This window comes from Aspergillus versicolor, assembly GCF_001890125.1.
Source record: "Aspergillus versicolor CBS 583.65 unplaced genomic scaffold ASPVEscaffold_6, whole genome shotgun sequence".
Classification (NCBI taxonomy): domain Eukaryota; kingdom Fungi; phylum Ascomycota; class Eurotiomycetes; order Eurotiales; family Aspergillaceae; genus Aspergillus; species Aspergillus versicolor.
The window spans coordinates 1,149,669-1,167,471 of record NW_024467529.1 but is presented as its reverse complement, the minus strand read 5'-3'; the positions used below and the strand labels follow the sequence as shown (position 1 = coordinate 1,167,471).

Genomic DNA, 17,803 nt, shown 5'->3' with positions numbered 1-17,803 from the left:
TCCTCGCCATCCTCGTCGTATTTGCTGCGAATCCGACGGATGTTTCGAAGTTCATGTTCTCCCTTAACTGGATAGGGCACTATCAGACCGTATTGATTATACGATTGAGAGACGCGGTACGTTATTTCTGGCCCTTCAGCCCCGGTGGTGGTTGTATAGACGGTGGCTCGTGCAACCACAGTCTTCAAGTATAAAGGCAGGTGTCGCAGTAAGTTGATTCCGGTCCTCAGCCCTGTTGATTATATTTCTGCATCGCTGGTGCGGACCGTCCATCTATAAATGACTCATTAGTGCGCAGGATAGGTTGCCTTGGTGATCTACCAACCGGAACCGTAGCCGATGCACCAGCAGAGTGTCGGCACTGTGGCCAGGACGGAGAGGGGGTCGGCCAACGGACTAGCTAAAAACGCAATAAGAATATTTTCCCGGAAAAGGGACCTTGGCCATGGCCACTGAGGCATTGTTATTATTAGATGAGACGCTATACCGCTAGACCAAAGAGTCAGGAAAGGCTGGTGACCATCCAGGTATTTCCAACATTATACTAGCTACTGTGGTCAAGAATGGACCATGGTCGTCCCTTCCCTAAAGGATATGATGAAGGGGGGCAGGTGCAGAGCGGAAGCGATTATACCTGCCTCCCATGTACTCCCACTCCCATATTTGGTGTCTAACTGATATCTCCATGATAATTTATAATTCTATCTGAACCTCAATACAAGGAAAACAGCCCTTCCAGCAGTTCAGCTAAGAACCAAAACCCGCATATCACTCTCCCCCAAAACACTACTCCACGACAAATTCTGCTTCCCAGGAACCGCCCTCGCCGCCCAAACCCTCCTTATCGCCTTCAGCGCCACCCGGAACATCAGTATGCCATTCGACCGCGTTGACTTCTCCAGCCACTCTGCAATATCCTGTCTCGCCTGGCTCGTTGTTGCCTCACAGCCTGCAATGAACGCGGGCCAGCATATATCAGAGGACCGGTCTTTATGTCGTTCCTTATGCTTGTCATATTCCCGGAGGTGGTAGATCGTCTGCTGCACGTATGGCTGCAGGGCTATGACGTTGACGTCCCGGACGGAGCGGTAGAAGTAGATTACCAGCGCGGCGTAAATGGCCTGTGTTAGATGGAATGGGAAGCGTTCTTTCAGGGGTGGAGTGCCGATGGGATCGCCCGGGTATGTGGTTTCGTTGTAGTAGTTCTCCCATTCGCAGACTCGGTTTTCGTGTTCTTTTACACGTTCGGCAAGGCTGTCGTGGTCGGCGTGTTTATGGCGATGGCGAAGTTTCTCCTCCTCGACTGTGCTGGCGAGCTGTGTTGTTTCGAGGATGAGCTTGAACAGAGAGTCTGGGATTGAGTATATCTGTTCAAAGGTGGATTTTGGGGGTGCAAGGCATTGCATGAAGTCGAGGTTCAACGTGTCGAATGTGCATACCATCTCGCCGAGTAGGATATCCCAGGTGCTGAGCTTGCTGGAGTCAGGGCCGGTAGGGCTGCCGGTGTCTGTTTCTACTCGGGAGCTCTCGCGGTCTATACCCGACGTACTCTGGATTTGGCTGATGTAGGTGCTTTCTGTTAAGACGCGTAGGTAGACATAGATACTGTGGAGCATTTTGACTTTGCGTGATTTCTGGAGTTTAGGGAGTCCGTATAGCTTTATGATTTGTTCGATGTCGCCTAGGTAGTGCGCTGCGTTGTCCATGTCTCCGCTGACGGTCTGTTCTTGTTAGTTGCTTATCATGCCATGTCAAGCGCATATTATATCATGTTTGACGTACACATATCGTCACCATACTCAGCAGCGGCATGAGAATATTCTTATACTTCTCCTTCTTCGGAAGTCCCGTCGACAGATTCCGCAGCGTCATCTGGAGTCGCCTTGTAGCTTTCTGCCGGTACATATTCCCCAGCGCGCGCCAGTCTTCAGAGACTGCCTCTGGCGAGGAGAGGATGTCCAGACTGAAGGCGCTAATTGCCAGTACGGCAAATAAGAGTGACACTTTAGCGTCACTGCTGTTCCCCGTGAGAGCGACTTCGCCAAGCGTACTAAGGACATTTGGAATGTAGAGGATCTCCCACGGGGTCTTGACGTCGGCGGATGCAGGGGTATAGATCGTTGTTGTTATATTCTGGTAGTGGTCGAGTAGCAGTTTCGCGGTGGACATTGTAAAGCCTTCTAAATCAGCCGGGGGTGATACCGGGGGGGTTATTGTAAGTTCATTGTCTGTGTATGACCGTGCTTCCTGGGGGGTATCTGGCTCTTGTGCAATCTCGTCTGGTATATCCTCTGGTATATCGTCAGGTATACCCTCTGGTATACAGAGATTCGGCAACCAATGGTCTGTAATGAAGTCATCCGCATCCAGCGCATCGCCGAGATTATTCGAGAGCATGCGCCATAATTCAAGATCAGGGAGTTCTGCTGGTGGTATTGACGAAGGACATGGATCTGCCGCAGGTTCGGAGCGAAAAGCATGGAACGGTCCATTGGAAGTTGTGCCATTCTGAAGCTCGTCTGCCTGGTAGTCCAGCTGTTCCAGGACCGCATTGACTGATGCACTAGAAATAAGGGAGAGCAAGTCCGCGGCATTCTGGGCTTGCTGTCCTTCTATAGACTGTCAGTATATCTCGGGTTGTTATTTTTGGGGCGTACTTTTGAATAGAGGCTGCCGCCGCACATGCATATCAACCTCAGACTGGTCCAGCTCCAAGTCGAAATCCTCCACTGTCCTGGACGGGAGCCAGAGCAGGCGCGGAGGAGCCTCGGGGACCACACAATCCAGCGATCTCTGTCTGCATTGGGAGCACCGGGGCGAGATCCGATCGCAGCGAACCTTTCTGGCGCGGCAGTTGAGACACGAGCTCCCTGCCCGGGTCATAGTCGGCGATGGTTACCAGCTAGCAATGACTAGATGTTGAGATATAAATTAAGAGTCGTCATTGCCATTGGATAGAGATGGACAGAGAGATGAGGTTGCGATGCGGAGGATGAATGAACCCCGCACTGATAACGGCCCCACCTGCCAGATGCTATACAAGAAGTTATATAAGTTATCCAAGTTATCTAGAGGATATTCAGTCGATAACAGCAGAAAATAGGCAGTGGATGAATTTACGACTCAATGCGATCAAGGAGATGAATAACCAGTATAAGAGTAGTTGTCAGCTTTGTAATGCGGGGTATGTTATCGGAAGGCGCCTGAATATATATCTCCAACATACGCAATCCAGATACACATATATATTTAAATTATAAAATGACAGCAAACATCCTCCTCGTCGGCTCCGGCGGAGTAGGCACCATCGCAGCGCTCAATCTCGAAGCAGGCGGACTCGCCTCAGTGACTGCAGTGCTGCGCAGTAATTATAGCAAAGTCACCACCGACGGCTTCCACATCAAGTCCATCGACCACGGCGAGATTACGCACTGGAGGCCGTCTGAAAGTAAGCACCCTCTTCTAAGGAGCTTTATATATTAACAAGGGCAGTATTGAATAAAATCCCCCACTACAGCAACAAGCATTTTGATTATATCGTCGTAACAACAAAAAACATCGCCGATACAACCCCCACAACAGCAGAGCTTATTGCCCCCGCTGTAACGCCAGGAAAGACAGTTATAGTACTGATTCAAAACGGTCTGAATATTGAGAAGCCGCTGTTCGAGATATTCCCGCAGAATGTCGTCCTTTCTGGTGTCTCTCGCGTGGACTCGCACGAGATTGCCTCGGGTGTTATCGAGCAGGTCGACCATGACCGGTTGATAATCGGGGCGTTTAGAAATCCAACGCCAAATCTGAACATCGAGTCTGGTGTTGATAATGAGACAGATGCAGACGCAGCAGCGCGCCATTTCGTACAGATATACAGCGCAGCAGGTAAGACGGACTGCAGGTATGTACCAGCGGAAGAGGTCCCCTTCTACCGATGGCAGAAACTCGTCTACAATGCATGCATGAACACCATCTGCGCTATAACAGGTCTCGACACGGGACGGATTCAGTTGGCAGAAGGCGCCGTGGAAAATCTTGTCAGGCCGGCTATGAATGAGATTGTGGCTGCTGCTGCTGCAGTGGGCGTGCGGCTTCCGGCAGATATTGTGGATAAGATGATTGCCATTGATCCTGTTACTGCTTATTTGAGGCCGAGTATGTTGGAGGATGTGGGAAGGGTATGTTTCCTGTTGCTCTGCTTTAATGTCTGGTTTGGGTGCTGATGGTGTAGGGAAATCTGACTGAGTTTGAGAATATCCTGGGAGAGCCGTTGCGAGAGGGTACAGCGCGGGGCGTGAGTATGCCCACGGCCACCTTCCTATATCATACTCTCAAGGCCATTCAGTGGAGGGTCAAGGAGGAGAAGGGGATGGTTACAATCCCGTCGAGGAATGTTTAGTAGTTTAACTGCTGAAAATCCGTTGAATCTGGCATAGATGTATAGATCCTAAGGTATCTCATTAAATCACCTTCCATGGTCCTCGGGGTAGTCATGGGCCTACCACCTCCAATCATGGCAATATGGGATGAAGCAGCGCCCATCGGCCCTGAAAGAGCCTAACAACCAGTAGGCGACTCCTACATAGACTTCTTTATCATTGTTTCCCGCTTGATGGCATCAATTTCGTGGCCATATGTCACTCTGCGTAGGCCAGAACGTTAGATGGGACCGACTGGTAGAGACGGATGCCCCCATATCTCGGGCTTCCATACGAAATAGGGTATAAACGGGCGGCATACACTACCGCGAGCGAGTCATTATCGAGGAACTCACACCGGGATGTAGGACGACAAAAAATGGGAAAGCGACGACGTAGCCTAGTTAGTTCTGCGAGCAAAACCTCCAAATGTTTTGACCGGCTCTAACATTATATGACTGCATTAAATGTTCTACTTGATTTCTTTTATTGAATAAGTGTAGTCACGACATCACCCCCTTACACCTGACACCAAGCCCCTTCGCTCAATGTGTTGTCAGGAGACCACATTCATTTGAAAGGGTCGCGTTTTGGTTGATCCTCTCCGCGAATGACGAGCAAGAGTTCCTAGAGCTGCTGTGATCGCCTGCTCATCATGTATATTGTCGGGTTGTTGATTACAGGGGAGGGAAAAGTTAGGATACGGCAGGGATTACGCGCGGCACCTTCTGACTGAACAAGACGTGCACGATGTATTAAAAGGGGCAATAACAAGGCAAAGACGCCATGAAAAGATCTAACAAAGGGAATTTTTGTCGGATGAATATTCGGTGGGAATGAACAATGGGCACCTGAAAGGACAGGTTCCCAAAAGAGGGCCTCACCGCGACCAGGGAATTGCCTGGATTTGGGAGGGATCTGAATGACGAGTAGGTTATGCAGTGTACTTTCATCCCAATAGTACATGTATAATCTGATTACACCGCATATCTTCGAGTCTGCATTCAGAGGTTGGAATTTGGGTCTACACATACCGGGTGTGCGTTATTGACTGTGTTTAGAAGCAGCTTGGAGGCAAGGTAGCGTAATGTGTATGTAGTTGAAAAGTGGACCTTGGTTTGCTTCATTATATTATATATGACTCTGTAAAGAGTATGGACAGTACGGAGTATTGACCGCTATTTCCTTACGTCTGTCCGCATTGAGGATTCCAATGTTCCGTACTGCAAGGAGCAGAGTACTTAAAACCAAAAAGCAGTCATCTTTCCATGAATCGGCCGAAGACATCTGTCTAACAATCGCAAACTAAGAAAAAACGTCTATAAACTTTCAGAAAAGATGACTATCGAGTCTACCGACCTGACGTCGCTATCGCTTCTTCGCAAGGTGGAATAAACACAGTTCCATGGATCCAAGCCAGAGCTCACACCAAATATAGGGCAAGGTCAGAGACATCTACGAAGTGAATAAGTCCACGCTCCTCCTAGTCGCCACCGACCGCATCTCCGCCTTCGACTTCCTCCTCAACAATGCAGTCCCGGACAAAGGCAAGATCCTCACCTTACTAACCCACCACTGGATCTCCAACGTCCTACCAACATACTTCCCCAAGCTCAAGCACCACATCATCAGCCTCGGACTCCCCGCCGAGTCCAGTCTCCGCGCAAACGAGAAAAAGGGCCTTATCGGCCGCGCGATGGTGGTTAGGAAATGCACCATGCTCCCGTTCGAGTGTATCGTCCGCGGCTATATCACTGGTAGCGCCTGGGCCGAGTACAAGAAAAGCGGGACCGTTCATGGAATGCCGCAGCCTGCAGGGCTACGACATGGCCAGCAGTTTCCTGGTGGACCTATCTATACGCCTGCCATCAAGGTCCCGTATGGGGGGAGGGATGAGAACATCCATCCGGCCAGGGCGAGGGAAATGGTTGGAGACCGGTTAGCGGAGCAGATGGAGAAGCTCGCTTTGGGGTTGTATCAAGCGGCGTATGACTGGGCTGTGAGTGGGAGGTTTTCTCCAGTATAGGATGCCAATGCTGATTATCTGGGAAGCTGGAGCGAGGGATTATCATTGCCGATACGAAGTTTGAGTTTGGTGAGTCGATACGGGACGTTGGCGGACTGGTAGTTTGATGCTGATGGTGGTCGAAGGGCATGATGAGGACAGCGATGAGATCATACTGGCTGACGAGATCCTGTCGGTCTTTCTTTTCCCTTTATGCTGGTCTCCAATAGCTAACGGATTCTTGGGCAGAACACCGGATTGCTCGCGTTTCTGGTCAGCAAGTGACTACGTCGTTGGTCAAGCCCCGAAGAGTTTCGACAGTAAGGAGACCTTCTACATCGATGCTGTGTTTGAAGCATAAGGTGATCTACTTGGACGACACTGATATCTTTCTAGAGCGGTTTTTGTGCGATTGGTTGACGGAGAACGGGCTCAGCGCAAAGGTCGGGATAGAGGTGCGCATCTACTGAGCTGATCCTCTTAAGTTGACTCGTAGCTGACAAGAATAGGTGCCGGACGAAGTGATTGCCCGGACAGAAAGCAACTACCATGAGATATTCCAGAGACTAACCGGCCAGACGTTGGAGACTGCCTTGGCTGCTCTGTAGCAATCTGACATCTCATGCACTATATAGTATCAGTTGTGTATCTTGTGAACAAGTCTACAATATTAATATGAAAGGAGTGCATGATTTCGCGTTAAACACAGCCATGTAAGGGCTAGTTATACCTTTCCATTACAATGCTAGCAACAAGCGAGGTTTCCCTTGTAGTGAATACTTCGTTTGCTTGCAAACGCTGAATGTCGGCTTTGCCACCTGGATATCGATGTAGGTGAAGAACACCACTTTCACCAAGATCGCGATTACCGACATGTCTTAGTGGTTAATAAGTTCTACTCCACGACTTCCAAAAAGCACAGAACAATCAACTGCGCCAATACCACCACTCCCAATCCCCACCAGGGGATACCCACCAGATTCGACCTCAGTCCCAGGCCAAATTCCCAGCTTCCAATCATCGGCCCGATTGTATTTGCCGCAGAGGTGACGCTCTGTCCCACGCCATTCACGGTAGCCAGGGCACTCGGGTCCAAAACGCAGTAGTTCAGAATAATCGACGATGCCGGACAGGTGAAAGTGCGCGAGACAGCAATCAGGGACATGACGCCCCCCAGCGCCAGCCACACGGGGAGAGCGCGATCTGGGACGAACACCAAGAAGGGCGTCGCCATATACAGAACCAGTGCTAGGGAGAGGAAGATTCGGTATGAGCCGAGAGTCCCCAGTCTGGCGGAGACGGCGGGGTAACAGGTGAGGGATAGCAGGACTAGAATGGGCCCTGAGATGGACATGGCGAGTCCTGTTTCTGCGGTCGATAGCCCCATCCCACCGCCAAAATGAGCTCCGTGGTGAACGAAGGGAGACGCGCGCGGGGCCGGGAGAAAAAGGGCCGAGAGGGAGATATAGGTGATGTCGTGGAAGCTGAATAGGAAGCGGGAGCTGAGAGTCAGGAGTACGTTTCGCGCCAACAGGGCGCGGAAACCAGCTGGTTTTCGAGTCTGAGGGGACTGGTCCTCAATAGCTCCCTCTTCTACTCGATCGATTGCGGGAGACTCGCGGAGAGGCTGGTATCGGTAGCTGTTTGCGCGTTGACAGAGGCGAGCACTGGGCAGTGTCTATAATGCAAGTTAGTTTAATAACAAGAGACGTCCCACCAGGGGCATACTTCATCCAGAAATAGGACAACCAGGACAACAATGAGCGCGCACATTGCGGCATTGACCAGAGATGGTAGGGCGTATGGCCACCTCGACATCCACTCAGGCCATACAAGTGAAGGATGATTATGCATCGGATCAGCCAAAATCCCCCCCATGAAAGGGCCGAGGGTGCCGCCCACATTGGCGAAGAGGGGGAGGAGTACAAATGCACGAGACAGATATCTGCCGAGTATTAGTGGGCCGATGCGTTGATGGCCAGACAAGAGCAAGGTGCCTACTTCTTCTCCCCCATCGTCTCTGCTATAGTCGTGCGAACCAATGCCGGAATACCATCCATGACTGCTCCCAGCGCTTGGAAGGCTACGACAGCGAGGAATGACTTGGAAAAGGCCAGTCCTATAGAGGAGATTATATAGCCGAACAAGCCACAGAGCAACATAGACTTCCGTCCAATCCATGGCGTGTCTGCTAGGCGTCCGACCAGAATACCACTGAAAACCTGTACTGCGTTGGAGGATCCGTGGATGATCCCCGCCTGTGTAGACAGGCGGTCGTCTGGCAAGGCCGGGTCGAACCATCTTAATTGATGGAAGCGATATGTCCGAATCGAGGATCGATAGACAACTTCGGAGGCTCTCACGACGAGCAGGATGAACAGCTGGGTCTTGTTGGGGAGAGACAACCACGTCACCGGGCCATCGGATGCATTGGCCGGCTTGTCCTCTGATTCTCCTGGCGTGTTTTCATCGACGGACGTACTTCGTCTTTCTAGGAGAGGGTAACTGTCTGTGTCGACATCTTCCCTACTGTCCTTGCGGCCGAATGAACGAAGGAACCACGAAAACATATCTTCTGTGAGGGCGCGTAGAACGCAGTGTCGAACAGCTAAGGTCGCATATTCAGGTGGAATGTACGCAGTAGCTCATGGAAGCCACAATGTAAACCAAGGGGTATCAGTATTCATCTGCCCTTGCTGCTCAACATAGCTTCCCCATTTTGGTCAACTGTAGTATTGCCCACTACACAGGCTTCTACCAGAGTCAGCGCAGTAGATATGAGCGGCCGAGAAATTCAACAGCAGTGTTTGAGAATCGTTCTGAACCGGTGTAAAGCATATGACAACCTTTCCACGCGCATTCTTCAGCGCCCGCGATCCTCGAATGATTCTCATAGCCGCGCATACCCCTTACTCCAGCATTACAGGTCACATTCTGGACAGGCGGTGACGAAGCGCGTCGGATCCCTGGAGGATACAAAAGCCAGAAACGGGCAATTGACATCTCACGCATTTCAATATATGCAAGCCAGAGCACTCTGTCTCTACCGATGACACCTCCCAGTATACAGAGATTGATTCATACGATGAATACCCCTTGCCTCGGATGGATGCCAGCCCTTCACGGTTTCTCTGCGGTCACGTCATAAGCATGCTGCTTGTCTACACATCCAGTACGTGACCGATCCCGAAACGGAGCAGCGGGAGGTATACAACTTCAGCAGGGAATATAGAATAATACCCGGACTATTTAAGCCCGTGTAGTATTCGGCATAAAAGGCTTCTTATGTTCAGAATACATATACAGCTTAAGTATCTCTTTATTAAGTAAGGAGAAATGGCTTATTATGGGTCATTAGTATTGCTATGTACTGGCCAAGCCATTCCTTTATGTATAGATATATAACGCATCCATATACCCGGTCGTTTAGGAGAACACTTGAGAACAACCATCATCTACACTTATTATTAGTACGACAGTACTAAGCGTCTTCTAACTTAAATATAACTAGAGAATCAGTAATCAAGATATATTCATATTCCAGAGAAATAGAAAAGGATGACCTTGTCTACAGTGTAAGGTACAGGGCCAAAGTACTGTCTTCTCCAGATAACTACCAAATCACGATAGTTATATCTTGAATGATCTGCTGTCTATGTAATATTTTCATTCCTTTATTTAAATACTGGATATCATATCTAACCAGATATGATAGATGCTACCGGGTGGAAAACAGTCTTACTGAAGTAGAAACCCAGTTCTCTGACTAGAGGAGAGAAATACCTATTCTTGAAATGATCAGAGAAGATGCCCGGCAGTTTCCTAGGGTTAAACAATAATAACACCCACATTGCTCCGGTAAGCGTTTGTGTTCTCTTCCACCGGACAATATTCCCCGTCATCAACCAATTCATCTCTGCAGCTTTCACAAGATACTCCGGTACTCAATATCCAGCAACATATAAGAAGGGCAAACATTAAACGTATTCAGAATTACTACAATTATTCCGATCTAGGCAACTAAGAGCCTAGGTTACGCAAGACCCAATCCACTCCATCAACAATAACATCCGGCTGCGTCAACTGAACAAAATGCCCACTTTGCGTAGCAAAGACAAGCTCACTCCTCGTAGACAGCTTCAAAAACTCCTTCATTAATCCCTTCCCCTTCTCATCAACCTTCGCAATCAAGTCCCTCACATATCGCCTTTCCTCCTCCGTCCCATTCCCCCTCGCTACCCCAGCCCTATACAACCCACCCCAATCCCTACTTCTCGTACCCCCAATCACATAAACTGGCTTATTGCCCAGTAGTGGCTGTCTCTTACTCAACTCCTTCGCCCGCAGCGTCTCGAAACTAGGTTTGTAATACCCCGAACTCTCTCGTTCTGCAATAAGCCTGAACTTCTCGCTTGACTCGGCAGTTCTAAACGCCCTCCACTCATCCTTGGTCAACTTATGTTCTGCCTCAATACCCTTAGCAGAATACGGTTCCACACCAGCCGCAACAGTCCAGAGAACCGGATCGGCGATGTCTATCACCAGCGGAGTTGTCTCGTGGTTAGCGTCGACAAGAACTAGCCCCGCGATCTGGTCGGTTCCTTTTAAGGCGATATACTCGTGCGAGAGAATACCTGCCCAGGAGTGCGCAACAATGATCAGAGGGTTAGGTATAGGCGCCTTTTCAATTAAGAGAGACAGCTCTAGAGCGATATTCTCGGCTGACGGGGCAAGAGGCGAGGCCTCAGAGTTGTTGTACCCTGAGCGGTCGTAGGTGTAGCTTCGTAGTGAAGGGTTTAGAAGGCGCACCACGGCTTGCCAGACTAAGGCGTCGCTTGCTAGGCCTGGGATGAAGAGGATGACGGGGTCGGCTGTGCTGTTGGGTTCTGGGCCGTGGGTGTAGAGGGCTAAAGAGTGGGTGCCTATTTTGACGAGGCAGGGTGAAGAGGACATTGAATCAGTTGTGTTAACCATTTGGCTTGTATATTCTGATGATATTCTAGGTAGAGGTGAGTGATGAGGGGCATTGAAGGTTGTAAAGATGTAGGAGTTACATAAGCTGTAGGGAAGGTAAGTTAGCCAACTACAGATAGAATAGATTACCTGTTTTATATTATAGTCTTAAGGTCTGTATATATCCATTACTCTAGAAATATCGTAATGCCAGTAGTATATAATTATAGATAGCTAATTCTATGTACTGCAGTCCAGATGCCGTTCAAGCGCTTTCATAGTCCCAAAGAAAGACCTCATCTCCGCCATCGAATACGCCGTATTGCCATTTTCATTCGCAACATCCGGAAATGCACCAGCTTCTAGCAAAAGGCAAACAGCACTCGTATACCCAGCGCGCGCTGCACTAATGAGAGGCGAGTCCCCAGAGTCGGAAACCGCATTAACATCGACCAGTCCAGTCTTCAGTAACGTGCGGATGACAGATTGGTGGTTCCTGCTTGCAGCCCTCCAGAGGGGAGTCTCGCCGCGGGCGTTCCTTGTATCCAATGGGATGCCCTGTGAGACGAGCTCGTCGAGGACTGGGCTGTTGCTCTCGCTGGCGGCGCGGTACAACCGGGCGAGCTGCAGCCATTCGTCCTTGATTACAACCGAGAAGGTCCTTTCGAAGAGTCTCAGGATCCTGTAGTTTCCAGACGCTGCAATCGTCGAGAGGAGTCTGTCGGATAGGCAGTCATGCACGTTTTGCTTCCTCTTCTTGATCAGGAGGCGCATAATGGCGTAGCCGTGGGAGGTATTGCCGATGGCGGACAAGAGTACCTTGTCGGTGAATGGCGCATCAGGGCCACGTTTCTCAAGTAGAAGTTGTATTATTGCAGTGTCTCTGTTGCTGGCTATAACCTTGGCTAATACTTGTTGCGTGATATGGGTGTCTGGTCGTTGCTCCAGAATGAGCTTCAGCACCCTATATCCGTCTTCGAAATTACTAGCTGCGGTCTGGAGCACCTCCTCAGTTATAGGCACCCGGGCTCCCATGAGACCAAACAGCAGCTTTAGTACTTCATGGCCCGACATGCGGTTGCTCACTGCCGATTTGACTACACTCTCCGTCACGAGAGTGTCATCGCCTGCCCATTGCAATAGTTGACCAGTAAGCCTAGCAGCATGACGGTATGAAAAGGCTGCAGCTCTGAGTACCCTCTCTGTAATTGGCATTTGCCCGCCAAGTCGCCTGTGTAGCAGTTTGACGATTTGCTCACCCTGGCCGTAGTTCTGTAGCGCAGAGATCACCACTTCTTCTGTAATGATGCTGTCCTTGATTTGACGACTGAAAAGAGCTTCCACTGCCACAGATGTGGTCTGAGCCGCAGCTGCGAGTACTTCTGGGGTGATTAAAGTGTCGTCCTGGCAATGTTCAAGACAAAATAAAAGGACACCCGTGTTGTAATTGCCTGCTGCAGCCTCTAGAATCGCCTCTGTAAGACGGACCTTGGCCCCGCTCAATGCAAACAGACACTTGAGAACATCTTCGCCATGGTTGCCATTTCCTGCGGCTGCTTGCAGGACGTCTTCGGTAATGTGCATATGCGCGTACTGGTAATCAAGCATGGATACCAGCTGAGCATCGCCATACGCAGCTACAGCCGTGATAAGCTCCGGCGTGAAATGGATCTTCCCTCGTAGCCGCTCGAACAGCAGTAAGCTCAGACTGAAGTCTCCCTGAGAATTCTTCAGCAGCGAGGACAAGGCCGGTGTTGTTATGGGCAGGTCATCCGTATCCAGCCGGTCCAGGAGAATGGTGATGTTCTCTCTGCCAGAATAGTAATTCCTGGCTGCAGCTTCGACGACCACTTCGGTGAACTTGAGGCTACTGCTTCTGTCGAGGAGTAAGGAAAGTTTTCTCGTTCCGAAGTTACTTCGGACTAATTGTTCGAGGACTTCTTGCGGTATTGGCTGGTGGTTATTTAGGTCAAGCACTCGCTGCAGTAATCGATGGCTCCCGTGGTCCAGCGTGGCCTTGAAAAGACCCTCTGTGACAGGTAGATCCCCTTTATAAGACGATAGAAGCAAGGCGCTGACTTCCTCGCTCGATGTCGAGTATATTATTGTGTGCAGTAGCTCCTGCGACATCTGGATCTCACAAGCAGGATGGGTGAGAAGCAGCTGGAGCATTTGGTTCCCTTTCTTGATATCCCCAGTTGCGGCTCGAAGTATTTGCTCATTTAAGGTGACCCTGCCTGTATAGCCAAGAAGAAACTGCATCGTCGCTTTATCTTGACTTTGTGCGGCTGCCACGAGGACGTCTTCAGTGACGGTAACTGGGCCTCCGTAATCGTTTAGGGCTTGCATCATCAGTCCAGCACATCCCGCTGAAGCAACATTGATCAACAAGTCGTCTATATCTACCACTCCCCTTTTGACATGTGAGAGTAGTGCCTGTATCACCGCCACTCCACTGTCCTTTCCTTTGACTGCGGTTCCAAGCACCACTACTGAGCAGGGAATCCTGTCTCCGAAACGACGCACGAGCCGGTTGATAATTTCCGGTCCAATGGCCTTGTTGTATGCAGCAGTGTTGAAGGTATTCTCTGTTACTGGAAGGTTGTCTTGCAACTGATCAAGCAAAAGGTCCAACATAATCAGCCCGAGTCCCTTGTTCGACACCACCCGCCTGAGAGCTCCTTCGGTGATTGGGATCCTATCGCCCAGACGTGCGCAAAGGAGCCTTAGTATTGACAGTCCATTACGCCCCTCATTCAAGGCTGCGTTTTCGATGACGCTCTCAGTGATTAGAGAATCGTCTCCAAGGCGCTCAAGCAATGATTGCATCAGTCTCTCTGTTCCTCGCCGCGCGAGGATGGAAAGTATACTCTCGTTAAGGAGGTCTGTTATTTCTCTATTCAGCACGAGCTTCAGCAAGCCTTCATGGCCCGTATTGGCTGCCGCTTCAAGAAAGTCCTGAGTAATGGGAAATTCCTCTGGTCGACTTTCCAACAGGACCAGCAGGACCTCGCCACCGAGACTTGAATGGGATCGTATCAGGTTGGCCAGCAGCGCATCTAATACTGGAAGCTTACTGCCAAGTCGATCGAGGACAAGACGTAGCAGCTCTTTGTACTCGTCAATGAGATCTTCTCTATGGTGCCATATCTCTACCCTCGCACTCCAATGGCCGAAGAGATTGATGTCTGGTGTAATCGGAAGCCTATCCCCAAATCGAGCGAGGAGAAGCTTCAGCATCTCAAGGCCATATTCCATGTTCGAAACAGCAGCCGAAGCAATACTAGGTGAGAGTGAAACCCTACCCCCCAGTCGGTCCAGTAGAACAGTCATTAAAGCGGCATTACCATGCATCGCCACAGTTTCAAGCACGTTTTCTGGCAGAGAAGATATTGCCAGTCTATTGAAGAATAGATCGAGAATCGCCGGACCATTCTGTCTATTCTGCGCCAGCTCCCGGATTTCATTACCAGTAACGGGCAATCTATTTCCCACCCGCTGGACCAGGAATTCAACGGTCTCCATACTGCCGTTGCGGACTGCCTGTGTAAGTGCCTGCGTAATCTGGATCTCGCATTCCCCTCGATCAAGGAGAAGCTCTATCATTTGCTTTCCAGCCTGCTTGTTCCCTACTGCTGCCTGTACCACGGCTGCCTCTTTCATGATCCTCCCATGCGTTTCCTCAAGTAGAAGCTGGAATACATCGGCATGGCCGGCGAGAGCGCTCTCCTCTAGCGGTGTCCGCCCTCCGGAATATAATGCATTGATATTGTAATTTCCTTGCTGTGGGAGTGCGTGGTGAATCAAGCACGGAATCCCCCAGCGAGCAGCAATATGGAAAATCGACATGTTGTAAGGAACTTTAGCGTAATTTGGGCGCCTTTTCGGAAATCGGATATATTCAAGCCACTGCTCTCGTACCCCAGACCTGAATTCAAAAAAGGGCCTGTGGCGGTCTAGGATGTTGAAGCGGTCTTTTGATAAATGCGCATGGACGGGCCAGTTTTCGGCGGAATATTGCAGGAATGTTGAGTGGGCTGTGTCACTCGCCTGTAACTCGCCTGACCTGGATGCTTCAAGGAGACGGTCGATGCAGGAATGTGCAAAACTGGCGTGCGCATTTCTCTCATCCACGACCAGGTGGTGCTCGGAACTGGTCAAGAAGTCCTTGAGAGACTTATGCAGCAGCGAGACTATTGACCCTTGCACGACGACCAGCAGTCGACACATTGTGATATCCTCTTGGACATATGCGAGTCTCTCCTCCAGGCCCATGTCTGTATAGAGCTGACAGGCCTCCAGCAGCTCCAGTATGGTGAGTGGTCGACGAGCAGTTGCAACGACGCCCAGGATACGAATAATTGTATCTTGGCTGTCCTCGTTCTGCTCTATGGCTCTGTTCAGAAGGCTGCGGTATAAAGAGTCCAGCGAGCGCGGCAGTTCTTGCAGCGTTTTGACTACATCTCGTAACCTGACGCGCATCAATTCATCGCATGCTATTCCCACCCACAGAAACGTCCCTTCTGCTTTTTGTTTCAGAATGGAAATGGCCTCGTCCTTTAGACTCCGAGGATAGTTCTTCTTTCGTGCTAGTTGGTTCACCTTTTGATGAATGATCACATCAAGATCCCCCTGTACCTTGTCATAGGCGCCTAGATCATGCCGGGGGAAATCATCGAGGTATCTCCTGATTTCCTCGTACGGCCGGCTGGTGATCAGAAAGTGTATTCCTGGAGTACTCTTCTTTGATAAGAAGCTGTCGCTTATTTGGGAAAGTAAAGTCTCCTGAGCTGTACTGTCACATTCATCTAGAGCATCGATAATGCAGTATATTTCCCCGGCATGCTCTTGTCCGATTTCCATGAGGAGGTCCCATAACGCGTCAAACGAGCTGAACAGTTTGTCTCCCTGGATATCATACCTCATTCTGAGCGGTCTCATAAGCTTCCGACTGTTGTGGGAGATTTGATAGAGCAGACCGCGCAAGACTCCAGTCGCAGTCCGCCGGTCTTCAGAATTGGAATCGCAAAAGAAATACACCAGTATCTTATTCTTTTCACGAAAGGACGGTGTTTCGGGGAGCATTTCGGCCAGTGCGATGGCCATTGTTGACTTTCCAATACCTGGGTATCCGTATAGCCAGAGTATATTGGACTTATCCGTGCCTCTACCAGGCAGCTTTCCAGTCCAGGCTTTCACCTCGTCTGTTTCTAGGATCCAGTCGCAGGTTCCAGGGGCGCGACCTCCTTTTCTTCGCTTCAATGCATTTATGTCGGTTTCGGGGTCGGTCAGAAATAACCTTTGCAGGCACCGTCTTTCGACATCGGTCCATTCATCTGTACAGCATTAGAAACTCTCCCCCAATGGAGATCAAAATAAAAGCAACATACTTGTCTCTGCGATTCTAGGAGTTGACCGAGGGACTGAGGCCAGAAGCAGTCGCGCGAATGCTGCAGCAGTCATCGCTGCATATCCCTGCCATCTCTTGTTCTTATGTGAGTCTGAGTAGTCGCAAATACCACGAACTACCAAGCAAGGCAGATGGTTCATTAGGCCGGCGGCTTCCATCTCAAAGCAGATAATCCCATGTCGTTCAGCCAGGGTATCTCGCACTGTCGCATCTTTTATAACCTGGTTTCCCGACGCAATTAGCCCGTAATGTATCATTGGCTCTTCTGGCAATGCTCGTTGTTTTCTCCGGATAATTCCTTTTACATCGCATGCTTCGCAGCTCGCCTCAGACCCCTTGTGCGCGTACGCTGCGTGAAACAGCTGGTCGTGGTCCTGCCCGGGGTGCGCAAACATATGACTCGTCCTGATGCTTCGCTTTGCAAGGATAGCAGAAATCGGCTTATCCCCACGCCTGTAACCAGCTTGGTACCTGGATATGCTAGTCAAGAGTATCTCAGGCGGCTTGTTCAGCACACCCATCTGCTGAAAGTGCCCATCAGCCATCGCTTTCCCGTAATCATATTGCACTACTCCCCCGTAAGTTGCCGTTGGCTGGCTGACAACTATATCGCCTAACCGGATATCCTTGCCTGCAGATGGCACGCCCCCTCCAATGCCAACCAACAGCCCGAACTGGATTCTGGGGAACGTGGAGCGCAGGTGCGCCACTACAGTCGCAGCCGGTGTTATCCCCATCACACCGGCTGGTAGGCATGCCATTACGACATTATGCCCGGCGACGCTGCCGAGGATGTATGAATTTGTGTCGGTGGGGGGCTGGGGGAGCTGCTCGTGGATTTCATCGAACATCTCCTTCCCGGCGGATAGCTCCAGGGATAGCGCGGTGATCCATGCCACAGTATAGTCCGCGTGCGAACGGGGCACTGTCAAGGGTGGCATGGCTCCGGCCAGCAGATTGTTGTAGTCGACGATAACAAGGCGGGGTTGAAGGTTGATGCTGGTGGCTTTGACTAGCTCC

The 17,803-nt window shown here is 50.4% G+C and overlaps 6 protein-coding genes across 6 annotated transcripts; 2 read left to right on the top strand and 4 right to left on the bottom strand.

Annotated features, from left to right (window-relative positions):
- Nucleotides 1-442: 442 nt before the first annotated feature.
- ASPVEDRAFT_170820 (Zn(II)2Cys6 transcription factor) lies at nt 443-3,103 on the bottom strand. Its single transcript, XM_040808700.1, has 3 exons — nt 2,658-3,103; nt 1,783-2,612; nt 443-1,721 (listed from the first exon to the last, which is right to left on the bottom strand). Exons 1-3 carry the CDS (start codon nt 2,881-2,883, stop codon nt 744-746), a joined length of 2,034 nt encoding a protein of 677 aa, XP_040669225.1. The 5' UTR covers nt 2,884-3,103; the 3' UTR covers nt 443-743.
- ASPVEDRAFT_42920 (ketopantoate reductase family protein) lies at nt 3,104-4,562 on the top strand. Its single transcript, XM_040812704.1, has 3 exons — nt 3,104-3,448; nt 3,493-4,175; nt 4,229-4,562. Exons 1-3 carry the CDS (start codon nt 3,262-3,264, stop codon nt 4,394-4,396), a joined length of 1,038 nt encoding a protein of 345 aa, XP_040669224.1. The 5' UTR covers nt 3,104-3,261; the 3' UTR covers nt 4,397-4,562.
- A 1,133-nt stretch (nt 4,563-5,695) lies between these two features.
- On the top strand, nt 5,696-7,124 carry ASPVEDRAFT_42919 (uncharacterized protein). Its single transcript, XM_040812703.1, has 7 exons — nt 5,696-5,801; nt 5,854-6,414; nt 6,468-6,510; nt 6,567-6,612; nt 6,670-6,740; nt 6,817-6,875; nt 6,930-7,124. Exons 1-7 carry the CDS (start codon nt 5,754-5,756, stop codon nt 7,026-7,028), a joined length of 927 nt encoding a protein of 308 aa, XP_040669223.1. The 5' UTR covers nt 5,696-5,753; the 3' UTR covers nt 7,029-7,124.
- Nucleotides 7,108-9,210, bottom strand: ASPVEDRAFT_195001 (uncharacterized protein). The gene is made up of 3 exons (XM_040809177.1): nt 8,422-9,210; nt 8,149-8,365; nt 7,108-8,098 (listed from the first exon to the last, which is right to left on the bottom strand). The coding sequence occupies exons 1-3, from the start codon at nt 8,988-8,990 to the stop codon at nt 7,316-7,318; spliced, it is 1,569 nt and encodes a 522-aa protein (XP_040669222.1). The 5' UTR covers nt 8,991-9,210; the 3' UTR covers nt 7,108-7,315.
- Nucleotides 9,211-10,207: 997 nt separating this feature from the next.
- ASPVEDRAFT_42917 (alpha/beta fold hydrolase) lies at nt 10,208-11,436 on the bottom strand. The gene has a single exon (XM_040812702.1). The coding sequence runs from the start codon at nt 11,392-11,394 to the stop codon at nt 10,441-10,443; it is 954 nt and encodes a 317-aa protein (XP_040669221.1). The 5' UTR covers nt 11,395-11,436; the 3' UTR covers nt 10,208-10,440.
- A 110-nt stretch (nt 11,437-11,546) lies between these two features.
- Nucleotides 11,547-17,736, bottom strand: ASPVEDRAFT_194999 (uncharacterized protein). Its single transcript, XM_040809176.1, has 2 exons — nt 16,764-17,736; nt 11,547-16,709 (listed from the first exon to the last, which is right to left on the bottom strand). The coding sequence occupies exons 1-2, from the start codon at nt 17,722-17,724 to the stop codon at nt 11,614-11,616; spliced, it is 6,057 nt and encodes a 2,018-aa protein (XP_040669220.1). The 5' UTR covers nt 17,725-17,736; the 3' UTR covers nt 11,547-11,613.
- Nucleotides 17,737-17,803: the final 67 nt, after the last annotated feature.

What these genes read in the sequence shown, in the direction of transcription:
- ASPVEDRAFT_170820 (XM_040808700.1), bottom strand. Translation starts at nt 2,883, where the DNA reads ATGACCCGGGCAGGGAGCTCGTGTCTCAACTGCCGCGCCAGAAAGGTT. An exon ending in GCGGCAGCCTCTATTCAAAA is followed by an intron (nt 2,613 to 2,657) that starts GTACGCCCCAAA and finishes GACAGTCTATAG; the next exon opens with AAGGACAGCAAGCCCAGAAT. An exon ending in TGAGTATGGTGACGATATGT is followed by an intron (nt 1,722 to 1,782) that starts GTACGTCAAACA and finishes TAACAAGAACAG; the next exon opens with ACCGTCAGCGGAGACATGGA.
- ASPVEDRAFT_42919 (XM_040812703.1), top strand. Translation starts at nt 5,754, where the DNA reads ATGACTATCGAGTCTACCGACCTGACGTCGCTATCGCTTCTTCGCAAG. An exon ending in ATACTGGCTGACGAGATCCT is followed by an intron (nt 6,613 to 6,669) that starts GTCGGTCTTTCT and finishes ATTCTTGGGCAG; the next exon opens with AACACCGGATTGCTCGCGTT. An exon ending in AGCCCCGAAGAGTTTCGACA is followed by an intron (nt 6,741 to 6,816) that starts GTAAGGAGACCT and finishes ATATCTTTCTAG; the next exon opens with AGCGGTTTTTGTGCGATTGG.
- ASPVEDRAFT_195001 (XM_040809177.1), bottom strand. Translation starts at nt 8,990, where the DNA reads ATGTTTTCGTGGTTCCTTCGTTCATTCGGCCGCAAGGACAGTAGGGAA. An exon ending in GAGACGATGGGGGAGAAGAA is followed by an intron (nt 8,366 to 8,421) that starts GTAGGCACCTTG and finishes AATACTCGGCAG; the next exon opens with ATATCTGTCTCGTGCATTTG. An exon ending in TTGTCCTATTTCTGGATGAA is followed by an intron (nt 8,099 to 8,148) that starts GTATGCCCCTGG and finishes CTTGCATTATAG; the next exon opens with ACACTGCCCAGTGCTCGCCT.
- ASPVEDRAFT_42917 (XM_040812702.1), bottom strand. Translation starts at nt 11,394, where the DNA reads ATGGTTAACACAACTGATTCAATGTCCTCTTCACCCTGCCTCGTCAAA.
- ASPVEDRAFT_194999 (XM_040809176.1), bottom strand. Translation starts at nt 17,724, where the DNA reads ATGCCACCCTTGACAGTGCCCCGTTCGCACGCGGACTATACTGTGGCA. An exon ending in TCCTAGAATCGCAGAGACAA is followed by an intron (nt 16,710 to 16,763) that starts GTATGTTGCTTT and finishes AATGCTGTACAG; the next exon opens with ATGAATGGACCGATGTCGAA.
- ASPVEDRAFT_42920 (XM_040812704.1), top strand. Translation starts at nt 3,262, where the DNA reads ATGACAGCAAACATCCTCCTCGTCGGCTCCGGCGGAGTAGGCACCATC. An exon ending in GCACTGGAGGCCGTCTGAAA is followed by an intron (nt 3,449 to 3,492) that starts GTAAGCACCCTC and finishes TAACAAGGGCAG; the next exon opens with TATTGAATAAAATCCCCCAC. An exon ending in TGTTGGAGGATGTGGGAAGG is followed by an intron (nt 4,176 to 4,228) that starts GTATGTTTCCTG and finishes CTGATGGTGTAG; the next exon opens with GGAAATCTGACTGAGTTTGA.